Consider the following 14,041-nt stretch of genomic DNA (forward strand, 5'->3'; position numbering starts at 1 on the left):
TTTCGCTCGAGGGCCTATGGATAAACGCGGAGAATAGCTCGTAACCGTCGCACCAGCCGAGTTCCGTGCGATTTTCCGCAAGAACTCGCGGCTGCGGTAGTGCGAGAGCGCGATTATTGTGACGTAGAATTACCGATTGTAACTGTTGAAATGTGTAGATAAATATATGTATTAAACGAATTTCGAGTAATTATTGTGCTGACCATTCCTGTCTATTCCCTTTTGCGCGCGTCGAAACGTTGCCTTTTGTGTCTCCCGCGAAGCAGCTTGGCCTTCCGCGCCCCGATCTATAAAGAATTCGTCATTTTCTTCGGCAACGGGAGAGAACTCGTGACAACTTACCACTTATAAAGAAAAAAACAGATTTTAAACCACTGTTAGTTCAAATGTGCCAAGGTTCCACGTTAACTACTTTTTAATGGTGGGCTCAAAATAAACAAATGCACTTTAGCCATAAAGATTCCATTGGATTATTGAATCACACACAAATATACGTGAGAAGTGAAGGGAGCAATAAATGAATAATACTCTATAATATGATATTCATCATAAATATATAAATCAATCAGATATTTTTTAACACTATAAAATTATGAAAGATCTGCGTACGTTAAGAAAGTTACGGATATTAGAAGCGCTTTATGAAACCACTCGGTACGAATGACCCGCACGAATTCATAACCACAATGTACCGATACTGAAGCGATCATCGAATACATGCAATTGTGATTATAAGTTAACAGCAGAATTGCTAGCTATCTTGCACATCCGGAGATAATGTACGTGTCTTGTTATAAATGAGAGTGAAAGGTACTAAGCCGTCGCCGCAAAGGGAATGTTACTGAGATGACGGTGATGGAAGTTCAATCCGCTCATCGATTCATAGATGGCGATTCCATCATGACAAGCTATCTTCGTTAGTGATCTTTAGACATCTGTGGCTGCATTGGCATATTATTGGTCGTGATAGTTTGCTGGTACATATGTTTTCGCAAAGTTCACTGAAACAACGTACTAGAAACAGTAACTCGCCCATTATTTTCGCATCTACGTTCTCGCACATATGCTATTTCGCCTCTTAATAATCGCGAAAATTTAGGTGATACCTACTTTGTGATGGATATTGTCACTTCAACCGATCATACCATCATTAGAGAGAAGAAAAAGATCTGGGACTCACATAACTAAGGATTCAGATATTGCTGTGGTAACACTGATTCTTCTGCGTTCGGAGAGTGCCGCCCCGGATGCCATGGCCGACAGACATCCTGCTGGTTAGCTACGTTGGGTGGTTAAGCTTTCAACAAATGTCCGTATCTAAGTGATTAATACTATGCGCAACGTTTTATTCATTGACTGCTTAAGCACAGTTCGGTACGGGTACACTTTTTTCTTTACACTCGTAGATTCTGTTGTAATTTGCATGGCTATAACTTAAAGTTACTAGATTACTAAATAAAGACGGTTAATCACTTGTTCTTACGTATTGCTAGCTCTAGCTCTACTAACTACTCTTCTTCTTTTGTCACTTACCTTTTTCACTCTTTTCCTCACTATTTAAACTCGATGCTGTGAAATTATTCAGCTGGTATCTTTCGTCTGTCGAATTTATGTGAGCGTGCGTGTATTGTTGTAATCAAAGTTATTACTTTTTTAAAGTATACTTTACAAAGAGTGTATAGTTCGCGTTTTAAAAAGTATGTAAAAATCAAAAGTTACACCGACTATTTAGTATTCTACTGCTATTGCACTATTGAAAGACTTCGATCTCACAATTTGATATTAAGTGTAAATTTTACAACACATAGCAATAATTTTATTCAGTAGTTATGGGCCTATTTTTCTATTATTATTTGAGATTAAACGAGATAAAACATAAAATATTTGATATTGTACTTTGAATAACAATCTTTCATAAATTCAAAAGTTTTACAGATTATTTATTAATAATACACAAATACATAATCCTTTATTACACTAGGCAATTCAAAAACATTAAAGGAAATTCGTATTTCCTAATTCGTCTTGAAAAATGTCGTTTTTTTCTCGATAATTATGTAAGTAGATAGTTAGTTTCAAAGATCAACAAATAGAGCATGGTTTGGAAGTATATATGTACAGCTTTGAGTGGAGAGCGATGAGAAGGGCTGATATGTGCGCGCCACGGTTAAACAAAAGTGGTGCTTAAAAATTGATGCATGTCATGAATATACCATACCAAAGAAAAAAAATGCGTTCTTATATTATTAGAAGCAAACTCGATTAATACAATTAATAAATTATAACGGTTTATAAGATTCAGTGCGTTATAGAGAGAAAATTATTATGAATAAGATTAGCCTTGGCGATACTATGCTTGATTTTCCACCAGGTTTGTGCAATGGCTCGTGCTTGGCCGAGCCTGGTTGTCTGCATCAATGCTATCTCATGGCCCGCGTAGAGCGTTGTGGGTAGATGTAAGAAAAATAGCGAATAACAAGTACAAAGGGAATTAGCACAGGAAAAGAACAAGAGTCAGACGAGATAAAAGAATGCGTAACTAGTATAACTGCTGTTTGTATAAATGAAATTATAAATAGAACAAATGTAGAATTATAACAATGCGGGTTAATAAAGCAGCGCAGGGTGAGAGAGAGAAAGCAAGCAAACCGAGAGTGAGACAAAGTACGAGGAGATACTTACATTTTCCTTGACCATGCTTTCTTCAAGCGCTCGTGCGTTGAAATTCGTTGATGCAACAACGACTCGCTATCCTCGTATCAAACCCGCGTTGTACTCTCCACACACCGCATACGCACACTCTATTCACCTAGAGGCTATCGGAAGCCGGCGTCGATGGCAAGGCAAAAAGCCATACGATATCGGCAAGGCCTCAAAAGCAGCGCGTCAATCGACACGCGTTCGCGGCTTCGAGTCGAACAGCCAATTGTCGCTCGCGGTGTCCCCACTCTTACCTGAGGATCAGTCACACGGGTCTTGACCGGTCAAGACGCCCTCAGCGCGATGCATATTTTCGGGCATATCGCTCTCTCTTTCTACTTCTCTCTAACGCGACTCTCTGTTGCTCTCTTACCTTTTGACTGCGTTGGCTGTTGCTACGTCGAATACTTATATAATTGCATATAGAGGATATCGACATAATTTATATAAATGATATGGATTATATGAAGGTAGAGAGAGACGTAACGAGTTTAGAAATGAACTCGTTATAAAATCCATATTGATTTCGTAATTGAGGCGCCCGATTTTTCCAAAACATTACTCTTCGATAATGTATTTTGCAATATTTAAAATCTGAAAAAATAAAATTTGTCATCATGTTCGGAATAATTGCTATCTTTTTCACAGTTTTCATTTTGTAGTAACATGTTAAGTTTTATAGACTCACAGATTTATAATCTTTGTTCTTTAGATAAAACTAGATATTTTTTCTATTTAAAGTTTTTTTCTATCTTCTTTATTTTTTTATGTATTCAAATTTTAAGAAAAGCCCTGTTTTCTCTAAAAAAAAGTTATCGGCAAAAAGTTCTCGACCTCTCATTTTAAAGCTGAAGAAATTCTCTTTCAAACCTGCAAACAATTTTTTCCGTCTATGGGATCTAAATACACAATCTCTTAAAATCAGATGAAATTATTTACATTTTTTATCTCTTTTTATTAATTTGAAAAACTAAAATTTCAAATTTTGGAAGTTAATAATAGCGTTTTTAAAAAAAATTTACGTTGTTTTGCAAATGTCTGTTGATTTTTTGAGATACGACTTTTGGGTGCCGAGTGATAACACTTTTTATCTCTGTCGATTTTTGTGTTGGGTGTCCAAGAACATTTGAAGGGTAGCGTAGTTCCCAAGTAAATTGAATTAATAATGGTAACTCATTTATAAAAATATATTGAACGTGAACATTATAATGATTTCTTGTTGCAGTGACATAAATCGAACGAAAATAATAGTATACAGCGATTTTTGTTCCCAAAGAGAAGTTAATTTAGAGGACTGTTTATTTGAAGATTTAAAAGTACGTACAAAAGAACTTAGTCTATCATGCAGTGAATATACGATATATTAAAAAATATACTATTTTTTACAGCGTTGCCACGATAACGATATTTCTATGTTATGGTTTTTAATACCTGATGTTTACATGGCCTTCCCACACTTCGTAATTGGACACATACGAATTCTCCATTTAGTTATTTCGACAGTAGATTCCTCGCAGTTGCAAGATTTAATTTGTTGGATAATTCAAGGTCATTTGAAAATGTTGAAAGAGGATGATTCAATAACAATTATTACCTTCAGCTTAGATTGGGAAACATTTGAACAGTATTGCCTCTGGCAGCTAATCTCTGCTCACAATTTTTCTATTGAATGCACCTTGCCTATTTTACCCACTTTAGAATATCAAATCCATGCCGAAGCATTAACTTCTATTTTGTTCATGCTAAAAAGAGAAACGTAAGTATATCATTTCCTTCACAGTTCAACTAAGTCTAGTGGTGTTAATTTGATATCAGTATATTTTGGAGATTAGAATACAGTTTTTTTTTTTTTGCGAGAAAGATATTTTATAATTGTTTTAAGTATAATTTACAGAGTTAGTTTTTTTAAATTTATACTAATTTTTTTGGATTCATGAATTGTTAATTTTCAACAGCCTTTACAAAATTGTAATTTTTTTAATCTTCAGAAAATTTTTAATTTATCTTTAACGCTTTTTTTTTTTCTTTTTTTTTTTATTTTAACGTCGCTCTATTTATGCTCCATCAGTGCTAATTAGCGACGGAGGCTTGCAATGTGTTTGAGAACAAAGCACATGAAACTTTTTTCAGAGGTGCTTGTATCAGCAGGAACTGGGAATCGAACCCGGGCCTACCGGGTGCGAGTCCGTCGCCCTACCGACCGAGCCATTGCAGGCCTCATCTTTAACGCTATATAGTAAAAAACGCTGTCAATTCATTTGTATCTTATATTTTCAATTGATTTTGTAACGAATTTGCATCGTCACTAATTTTTGGGTGGGCAATCGCGGAGGGGGAAGGAAAAGGGTCAGGAAATAAATTGATATCGCGTTTTAGAAAACCACTAAATCATTTATTAAATTATATTGACACACACTTATATAAACCTTAAACACTAATGAATATAACGGAATTCTTACAATATACGAACACACAAAAAGAAACGGAAAGACAAATAAACTTAAATTACTCGCCCTTACAATATATATATTTTTTATTTACAACTTATGTTACATTTGGTTTTTTTTTATTTCTTACATTACTATTTATGTCTCGTGTCCAGTTTGTGTTTGTGTAGTTGATGATGTATGTGTTTTGCGTATGTGTGTATGTATGTAGGTGTGTCTGCAACTCTTGTGTCTCTGTCTTCTGCGCCTGTCTGTTCCTCTTTTCTTCCTATTTTTCTGTTGATTAATCTTATCTTCCTCTCTCTCTCTCTCCAAGATCTGCCTTTCCGCTCTTCTGTTTTTCTCTTTCTTTCATATTTTCTTTTCAACTTTTTCCTTTGTTACTTTCTTTTGTCTTTTCACCTTTGCCTTTCCTTTGCTTTTGCTCTCATTCTTGCTAATCATTTCATCTATCTTTCTCCTTATTAGGACTTATATCCTTTTGCTCCCTCTGCCCTTCCTTTCCTCAACCTCACTTATTTTTCCTTAGTATCTTATGATTTGCCTTCTAGTTTACCTTTTTATTTCTCTTCTTCGATTCTTCTTCTTTTCCATTTTGCTCCATCCTCCAATACCTGCTTCCTCTCGCTTGTGTAGTTGCTAGTACTTGTGTTTTGTGTGTGTGTGTGTGTGTGTGTGCATGTGTATGTTTATGTTTGCGCGTGTGTGCGTGTTTTGTGTGTATGTGTGTGTATGTGTGTATGTAGATGTGTCTGCGAGTCTTGCTTCTCTGTCTTCTGTTTCCGTCTCTCCTTAAGGTCTTTCAGTTTCGTCTTCTTGTTTTTCTTTTTCATTCTTCTCTTCATTTCTTCTTCTTTTCCATTTTATCTCCATCATCCACGCTATCTTTTCTTCGCTTCCTATTATTATTTTTTCCCATTCTTCTCCTTCCTTTCTGCTTTTTTCACATTTTTCTACTATGTGTTTCCAATTTTCTTCCTCTTTCATACACATTCAGCATCTCTTATTTTCTTCTTTTTTCCAATACCTGCTTCCTCTCGTTTCATTACCTAACCTAAACCTTTCCCTTATTTGTAGGCCTTTTATTCTTCCCTCTCCTTGAATTTTCTTTAACCTATACCTTTTCATTTCTTCTTTCAGTTATTTCCACTCGTTTATGTATCTTGATTTTTATAGTTTTTCTTCTATTTCTTTTTCTTCTTTTTTCTTTAGCTCATCTCTTGTTTATTCCCTAAACTCTTCCCACATTTCCTCTCTCTCCTCCTTCTTACCCTTTTTATCTTTTCCATTTCTTTCCCTTTTCTTTAGTTCTCTCCAAGCTTCTTTTTTTATTGAGCCATCTCTTTCTTCTCTTATTTTGTTTTTATACCTCATTGCTCTTTCTAATGCTGTTTCTTTCATTTCTTTTCTTCATGTTTCCCATCGTATTAAGTAACTTGGCGTGTTTCTATCTAATCCTAATACCCACTTTATGTATTTTAGTTGAAGTCTCTATTTCTTCATATCTCTTCTATCCCCAGATTTCTGCTCCATACATAATCACGCTTTTCGCCAGTGCATCGAACAGGTTCATCCTTAGCTCCCAATTTTTTCAAATAGCTTTTCTCCTAGCCCCCATAGTCTTCCGAGTCCCATATTTATTTTCCCTTCTACCTTCTTTATCTGCTTTTTATTTCCGTTATTTCTGCTTATCACATATCCCAAGAACTCTTAAACCATCTCTATCTTCTCACCTTCCCATTCGAATTCTTCTTCCTTTCCCCTTCCTCCTCCTCTCCAGCATATCATCATCATTGATTTTTCTACATTTAACTCTAATCCCCTTTCTTCCAGGTATCTTTTTAATTTTTTCAGCATTGCTTTCATTCCACTTCCGCTCTTTGCCATCATCACTATATCATCTGCATATCCTAATGTCCATATTTTCTTCCTTCCTATCACTACCCCTCCTTCCTGCACCTGCTTGATCTTCACTTCCAGGTCGGCGAAGGCAAGATTAAATAGCGTGATGCTCAAAGGGCACCCTTGCCTTACGCCTTTGTAAGTCTCAAACTCCCCAATTATTTCTCCTTCAACTTTTACCTTACTCCCTGTTTTCTTGTATATTTCTTCTATTCTTTTCCTAATTTTTCTATTTATCCCTTTCTCTTTCATTGTTTCCCATATTTTCTTCCTCTTTATCTTGTCAAAAGCGGCCTTCATGTCGGCAAAGAATACAAACAGTTTTCCTCCTTTTTCCCTTATTTCCTTCCCTATTATTGTTTTTAATATATATATTGCGTCCATTGTTCCTCTTTTCTTCCTAAATCCCATCTGCGTATCGCTTAGCGTTTCTTTAGCTTGTAGTTCTCTTTCCAGCTTTTTCCTCAGTATTTCCGCATATATTTTATATCCCGTGTCCATCAGCGTTATTCCCCTACTTTTTCTTTCCTCCCTTTCTTATATATTGATACTATTATTCCCTTCCTCCATTCTTCCGGATATCCTTCTCCGTTCCATATTCCGTTTAAGCATTTTGTCTTTTATCAAGCCTTCCGTGCCTTCCATCCACGCTTCATTTGCTATACCATCTTCTCCTGTCGCCTTTTTCTTTTTCATTTTTCTTATTACCTCTTTTACTTCTCTTTCTTTAATTTCTTCACCTTCCTCTCCTTCGCTGTCTTCGGTTTCTTCCCCTTTGCTTTCTTCCTTTTCTTTCTCTCCCAGTTGTTTTTCGAAGTGCTTTAACCATTCTTCTTTTCCTATATTTTCATCTAACTCAATTCATTTCTTCCTACTGCCATTTACTTTATCCCAGAATTTTCTTCTCGTCATATTTTTTCTTATTTCTTCTTCCACTCTTTTCCCCTCATCTTCTTTTGCTTTTCTTATTTCCTATCTGTATTCTCTGTTTGCTTCTAGGTATTTGCCTCTGTCTCCTTCCCCTTTTCTTACCTTATTTAACTCTGCCATCACCCTAGCCCTTTTTATCTTACCTTCTTTTCTCCACCAGCTTTTTTTCGATCCTTTTTTTTTCTTATCTTCTTTTTTACAACTGCGTTCTTCACTCTATTTTTTATCTCTTTCCATTTTTCTGTTCCCTCTATTGCGTCTATCCATCTCTAATACTCCCTTATACCTTCTTCGCTCCAGTCGTCTATCATTCTTTCTTCCTCTTCCTTTCTTTCTTCCGCTATTTTGTCTCCCAATTCCACCTCTATTGGTAAGTGGTCCGACTTTACCCTCTCTTTTATTTAAACCCTTTTTATCGCCTCATCACCTTCCTCGTTACCTACTACATAGTGTATCGTTGACATTCCTCTCGCTCCTATATATGTTATTTCTCCTTCTTCATCTCCTTCTTTTCTCCCATTCGTTATCACTAAGCCCCTTTCTCCTAGCCATTTCATCATTTCTTCTCCCTCTGTGTTTAACACTTTATCCTTGGCCTTTATTTCTTCTAGGTTTTCTTTTGTCTCCCATTCTCTCCCTTCATTTCCTATTCTTGCGTGGAAGTCTCCTCCTATAATTATTGTTTTTTCTCTGTTCTCCTCTATCTCTTCGCTTAGGTATTCATAGTTTTCCTTCTTCTCGTTTTGCATATACACCGATGCTATCATGTATTTTCTCCCTCCGATCATTATTTCTCCTACTATTACCTCACTTGTCCTTTCTTTCTTACATTCAACCTTACTCATCCCTTTCCTCTCACTTACCGCCATTATTCCTCCCCCTATTTCTTCCCCTCTTCTTCCTTCCCTTCTTGAGTCTCTCCACTCTATGTTGTACCCTTTCAGTTGTTTCTCCACACCAGTTCTTGCCCCTTGCCTCTTCACCCAGGTTTCCGTCAGCCCTATTATATCGAATTCCCTAACATATTCCCAGTCGTCTTCCTCCATGCTCCTCATCCCCGCCACGTTCCAGAGTAGTATCTTTATTGCCTTTCTTCCCTCTCTCTCCCTTCTCTCCTCTATCTCTCTTTTATCCCTATTGTTTTCGAAACCCTTTCGCCCTTTTTCCTACCATTTTTCCCTCTTTCTCGCTCCACCACCATTCTTCTTCCTCTGACTTCACCCCGTTATGCCACATCTTTACCTATTTACCTTTACTTTTTATTTCTCTCGCTTTCCTTCGTACTTCCTCTCTTATCTTCCTCTGTTTCCACGTCCAGTCCTGATCTATGTATATCTTTTTCTGTCCCAGCTTCTTTTTCTTCTTCATAATTCCTTCTTTTTGTTCCATGAAGGGCATCTAATTTGCCACATATTTTTTCCTCTTTCTCTCCGATCATCTCTCCCCGCTGTCCCTCCTATTCTTCTCATATTCACTATCTCTCCTTTCATTTCAAGTTCCTCCCTTAACCAGTCCTCTATCTCTCCCTTCTTTTCCCATCTTAACTCACCCTCTAAGTCTGTCACTATTATATTGTTTATCCTACTTTCTCTATCCAAATTTTCTCTCATGTACTCTAATTCTTCCTTATCGCCTACTTCTGTTCCTCTTTGCTTCTTGTTTCCTCCTTTTATACTTTCTTTTAATTTCACGCACTCCTCTTCCAACTAGTTTATCCTCTCTCCCCATTTTTCCTGTAGTTTCTTTTCTGTACTTTCTGCTTTTTCCCTTTCTTCTTTCGTCTCTTTCTTTCTCTCTCTCTCTCTTGTTCTCTCCTAACTTTTCCTATTTCTTTCTCCCATCTTTCTTCTCTTCTTTTCCCCTCTGCCTCCATTCTTTCCATTTTTCCTATTATTTCTTAAACATTTCTGTCCATTCTTTCCTTTCATCCTCCCATGCCTCTCTTAAATCCCTTATATTTGCCCGTATCTTTTCCATTGTATCTTCTGCACCACTACTTTTTCCCACTTCTCTTATCGTGTTGTCCAATCCTTTTCCCCCCTCCCCTTCCATCTCGCTCCCCTCGTTTTCACTCTTGCATCTCTTTGCCTCTCTCATTTCTCCTCTATTAAACAGGCCGACAGAATTTGACAAAAATATTTTACCAAGAACCCGAGTATAGTTTTCCGAAGGTTTTTTGCGCGCTGAATCCGAATCCGAGGTCAGAATTACTCTGGTGGCTCCGGTTTTCGAGATATCCTAACCTTAAAGTGCAAAAAACGCGATTTTTGCCTATATTTGAGGTTATGTAGCAAAGAAAAGAAATTTTTTTTCAAAAAACTGTATACATCAAATTAAAGTATGAGTTTTTTTCTTTCAAATGCCGTTGAGTATGCTCGGATATCTTTTTTTTCACGAAGTTACACAAATTTGAAAATTTCAAATTTTATGAATTTAAAAAGCACCACACCATTCAGCCCAAGCTATCTAACAAGTAACCATATTAAAGAGCCACTCAACAATCTACTCAAGATATCCATTACAAATACCAGATTAAAAAAACATAAAATACTGAGCACATTAATAAATAAATAAATTGTAATTTCATAAGCATCTTGTAAAACAAAGATACTCAATAGAGTATTCTATTAAACATTATGTACATTTTTTTTTGTTAAACTGTAATCAAATTTAGTTAATACCTCAATATGAGAGGCAGATTGTAAATAAACATGGATATAATAACAAAAACTCTAAAACTATTGTGACGGTGATTAGAAATATATATATAAATTTATATAAGATTTCTGCCTATCATATAATGAATTTTTTTAGTTTTGGAAACAGACAAAAGTCACAAGGGGCTATGTCGGGACTGTATGGAGGTTGTCGAAGCAATGTGATATTGTGTTTGCTCAAAAACTGCTGCACAAGATTGGACGAATGTGCTGGCGCATTATCGTGATGGAGAAGCTAGTCATCACTTTCCCAAAAGTGCGGTCATTTTCTTCTTACTGCATCACGCAAACGTTTTAAAATTTGAACGTAGTATTCTTTATTGATTGTTTGACCTGTTGGTGCATATTCGTGATGTACAACACCTTCACAATCGAAAAAAACAATCAACATTGACTTAACATTGCTCCGACTTTGACGTGCTTTTTTTGGTCTTGGCGATTCAGAATGCTTCCACTGTGAAGATTGTTGTTTTGTTTCAGAATCATAACCATAAACCCATGATTCATCACCTGTAATAACTTTTCTAAGCATATTATCATCATTAGTGACCATTTCCAGATTGTCCAGAGCGATTTCTAATCGAATGTTCTTTTGCTCTGCTATGAGCAATTTTGGGATGAATTTCGCACACACGCGTTTCATTCGTAAATTTTCGGTTAAAATTTCTGAAATGATAGTTCTTGGTATCCCAAGGTCTTCTTCTAGTTCTCGCACAGTCATACGACGATCTTGTTCGATTGCAAGTCGCACCCGCTCAATATTTTCTGCAGTTTTTGTCGTCGAAGGTCGGCCGGAACGAGGATTACTATTGACAGAAGTGCGACCATCCTTGAACCGTTTATACCACTCTTTTATTCGTGTTTTGCTCATACGAGGTGTGTTCAAAAAGTAAGGTGACTTTGTATTTTTAAGAAAAAATATTTATTTATTTATCAACATTTATGTTGTCCCCTTCAAAGTAATCCCCCTCAGATACAATACACTTATGCCAACGGTTTTTCCAACCCTCAAAGCACTTCTCATAAGCACTTTTCGGTATAGCCTTGAGCTCTTCCAGCGATGCAGTCTTTATCGCTTCAATCGTTGCAAATCTCCGTCCTTTCATAGGTCTCTTTAGTTTTGGGAACAAGAAAAAGTCACATGGGGTCAAATCCGGTGAATATGGTGGCTGAGACATGATTGTGGTGTTGTTTTTGGCAATAAAATCTCTCACAAGCAAAGATGAGTGAGCAGGGGCATTATCGTGATGCAAAAGCCATGAATTGTTTTTCCACAATTCTGGGCGTTTTCTTTGTATTGCTTCTCGCAAACGGCGCATAACTTCAAGATAATACTGTTTATTGACCGTACGTCCATATGGTAAGAACTCCTGATGCACCACGCCATGGTAATCGAAGAAAACAGTGAGCAAAACTTTGACATTTGATCGAACTTGGCGTGCTTTTTTCGGTCGTGGCTCATCTGGGCTCTTCCATTTGGATGATTGGACTTTGGTTTCGATATCATAACCATATACCCATGATTCGTCACCAGTTATGATCCTTTTGAGTAAATCTGGGCCGTCGTTGACGTCATTCAACAGTTCTTGAGCGATTCTCATGCGACGGTTCTTTTGGTCAAAATTTAGCAATTTCGGAACAAACTTCGCTGACACTTCATGCCCAAAACGTTAGAAAAAATTTGATGGCACGAGCCAAGCGATATACCAACATCCTCAGCAACTTCTCTGATAGTGATTCGACGATTTTCCAGAACAATTTTCTTCACTGCTTGAACGTTTTCATCAGTTGTTGACGTGCTTGGGCGTCCAGAGCGAGGCTCGTCATTGGTATCTTCCCGGTCATCTTGGAAGAGTTTATACCACTTGTAAACATTTTTTTTACTCAGAACAGTTTCACCGTATGCCACCGTCAACATTTCAAGTGTTTCGGAGCTCTTTATTTTATTTTTTACACAAAATTTGATGCAAATCCTTTGATCCATATTTTTCGATAGCAAGAAATCGCCGAGCACGCAAAACACTTATAACCTTTACGCCTCTCACAACCAAACAAAAAATGCTATACATTTGAAACTTGGTACAGATGTTCGGAAAGAGTGTACCAACATAACAAACCAAAAAAATCGATAATCGAAAGTACGTTGCCCGTGAAATTTAAAAAGTCACCTTACTTTTTGAATACACCTCGTACACTCGCTTCCGACGGCCTTTTGCATTATTTTATTCGTTTCCGAACTAGTTTTTCCGAATTGAAAGCAAAATTTGATGCAAATTCGTTGATCTTGTTTCTCAGCATTTTTGACAATATCAAAATCCGACGAACGCGAAAAAGGCACTGTAAACAAAGACACGCTGCGCATGAACTATACGTCCGGCAGGTGTCAATAAGTAACCAATAGATTCGTGAGGCTTTACTGTTGACGTTTCTGTTCGGTAGAGGTCGCTCGAACACTATGGCGCGAAGATATTAACGTAGGTCCGATACTTTCCGGACAGACCTCGTATATAAGGGGGCAGATTTACGACTATACCTCTGAAACCATCAACACCCGAAACAAAGAAATCGCAACTCTGTTTGCAGGCCTAAGTCTATCACATATTCCACTGACAGATTCGAAGTGAACAATCTTTTTCTCTCTACTTTCTGGTCTCAGAATTACAAATTTCCCGCCCAAAATTTAATTATGGCGATATTTATAAAAAAAGTGCAAAATTTCGATGCTAATTCTTTTCTTAATACATTTTTTTATTGCATTAACGTTAAGGACGGAAATTCTGCTCTCAGCTACGAGTGCATAAATTAATTGTATCTGACAAGTAACCCTACCCAAGTGTCACTCACCGATTTTAACCAAACTTGGCACATCGTTAGAGCACTAAAAAATATTGAACCCGTGTTTTTTTATTTTGGCCGAATCCACTGTTAAGGGGTAGAAACCACCTCTAATAACCCCTAACCAGGCTAACCCACCTAACTCTGGGTAGAGCGAGTTTGATTAATTATTTTTTCACAAGAAAGTTAACTTCTCAACCCGGATAGGCTAACCCATTTATAACCTGATATAACCGATCCCCACAAATCACTATATCCCTTATACACCATCCCTATCAACCTCTAAGCAGGCTAACTCACCTAGCCCTGGGTAGAGCGAGTTTCATCAGCTGCTTTTCTATAGGAAAATAAAGATCATAACCAGAGAAAGGTCAACAAAATTTTACTTTGTAATAAAACTTTTGTATAAAAAATGAGTTAAAACCTGTAAATTTCATAGAAATAAATAAAACCGCAGCCAACTCGTTGGAAGTAAGCTTCTTCAAATAAAATGTTCATTCGCAAGCTTTT

General features: G+C 36.9%; 1 protein-coding gene across 6 annotated transcripts in view; it reads left to right on the plus strand.

Annotated features, from left to right (window-relative positions):
* Positions 1 to 14,041, plus strand: part of LOC131665442 (integrator complex subunit 3) — a 510,516-nt gene that overhangs the window by 230,292 nt on the left and 266,183 nt on the right. For 5 of the 6 annotated variants that reach the window (XM_058937323.1, XM_058937319.1, XM_058937318.1 and 2 more), the window contains exons 8-9: positions 3,926 to 4,016; positions 4,089 to 4,456. The exons of the other annotated variant lie outside the window; for it this stretch is intronic. In XM_058937323.1, coding sequence (XP_058793306.1) covers positions 3,926 to 4,016; positions 4,089 to 4,456 — 459 coding nt within the window. The remainder of the gene's footprint in view (positions 1 to 3,925; positions 4,017 to 4,088; positions 4,457 to 14,041) is intronic. 6 annotated transcript variants of the gene reach the window in all.

This window comes from Phymastichus coffea, unplaced genomic scaffold (assembly GCF_024137745.1).
Source record: "Phymastichus coffea isolate CEN01 unplaced genomic scaffold, Cenicafe_Pcof_1.1 PCOF00051, whole genome shotgun sequence".
Taxonomy (NCBI): domain Eukaryota; kingdom Metazoa; phylum Arthropoda; class Insecta; order Hymenoptera; family Eulophidae; genus Phymastichus; species Phymastichus coffea.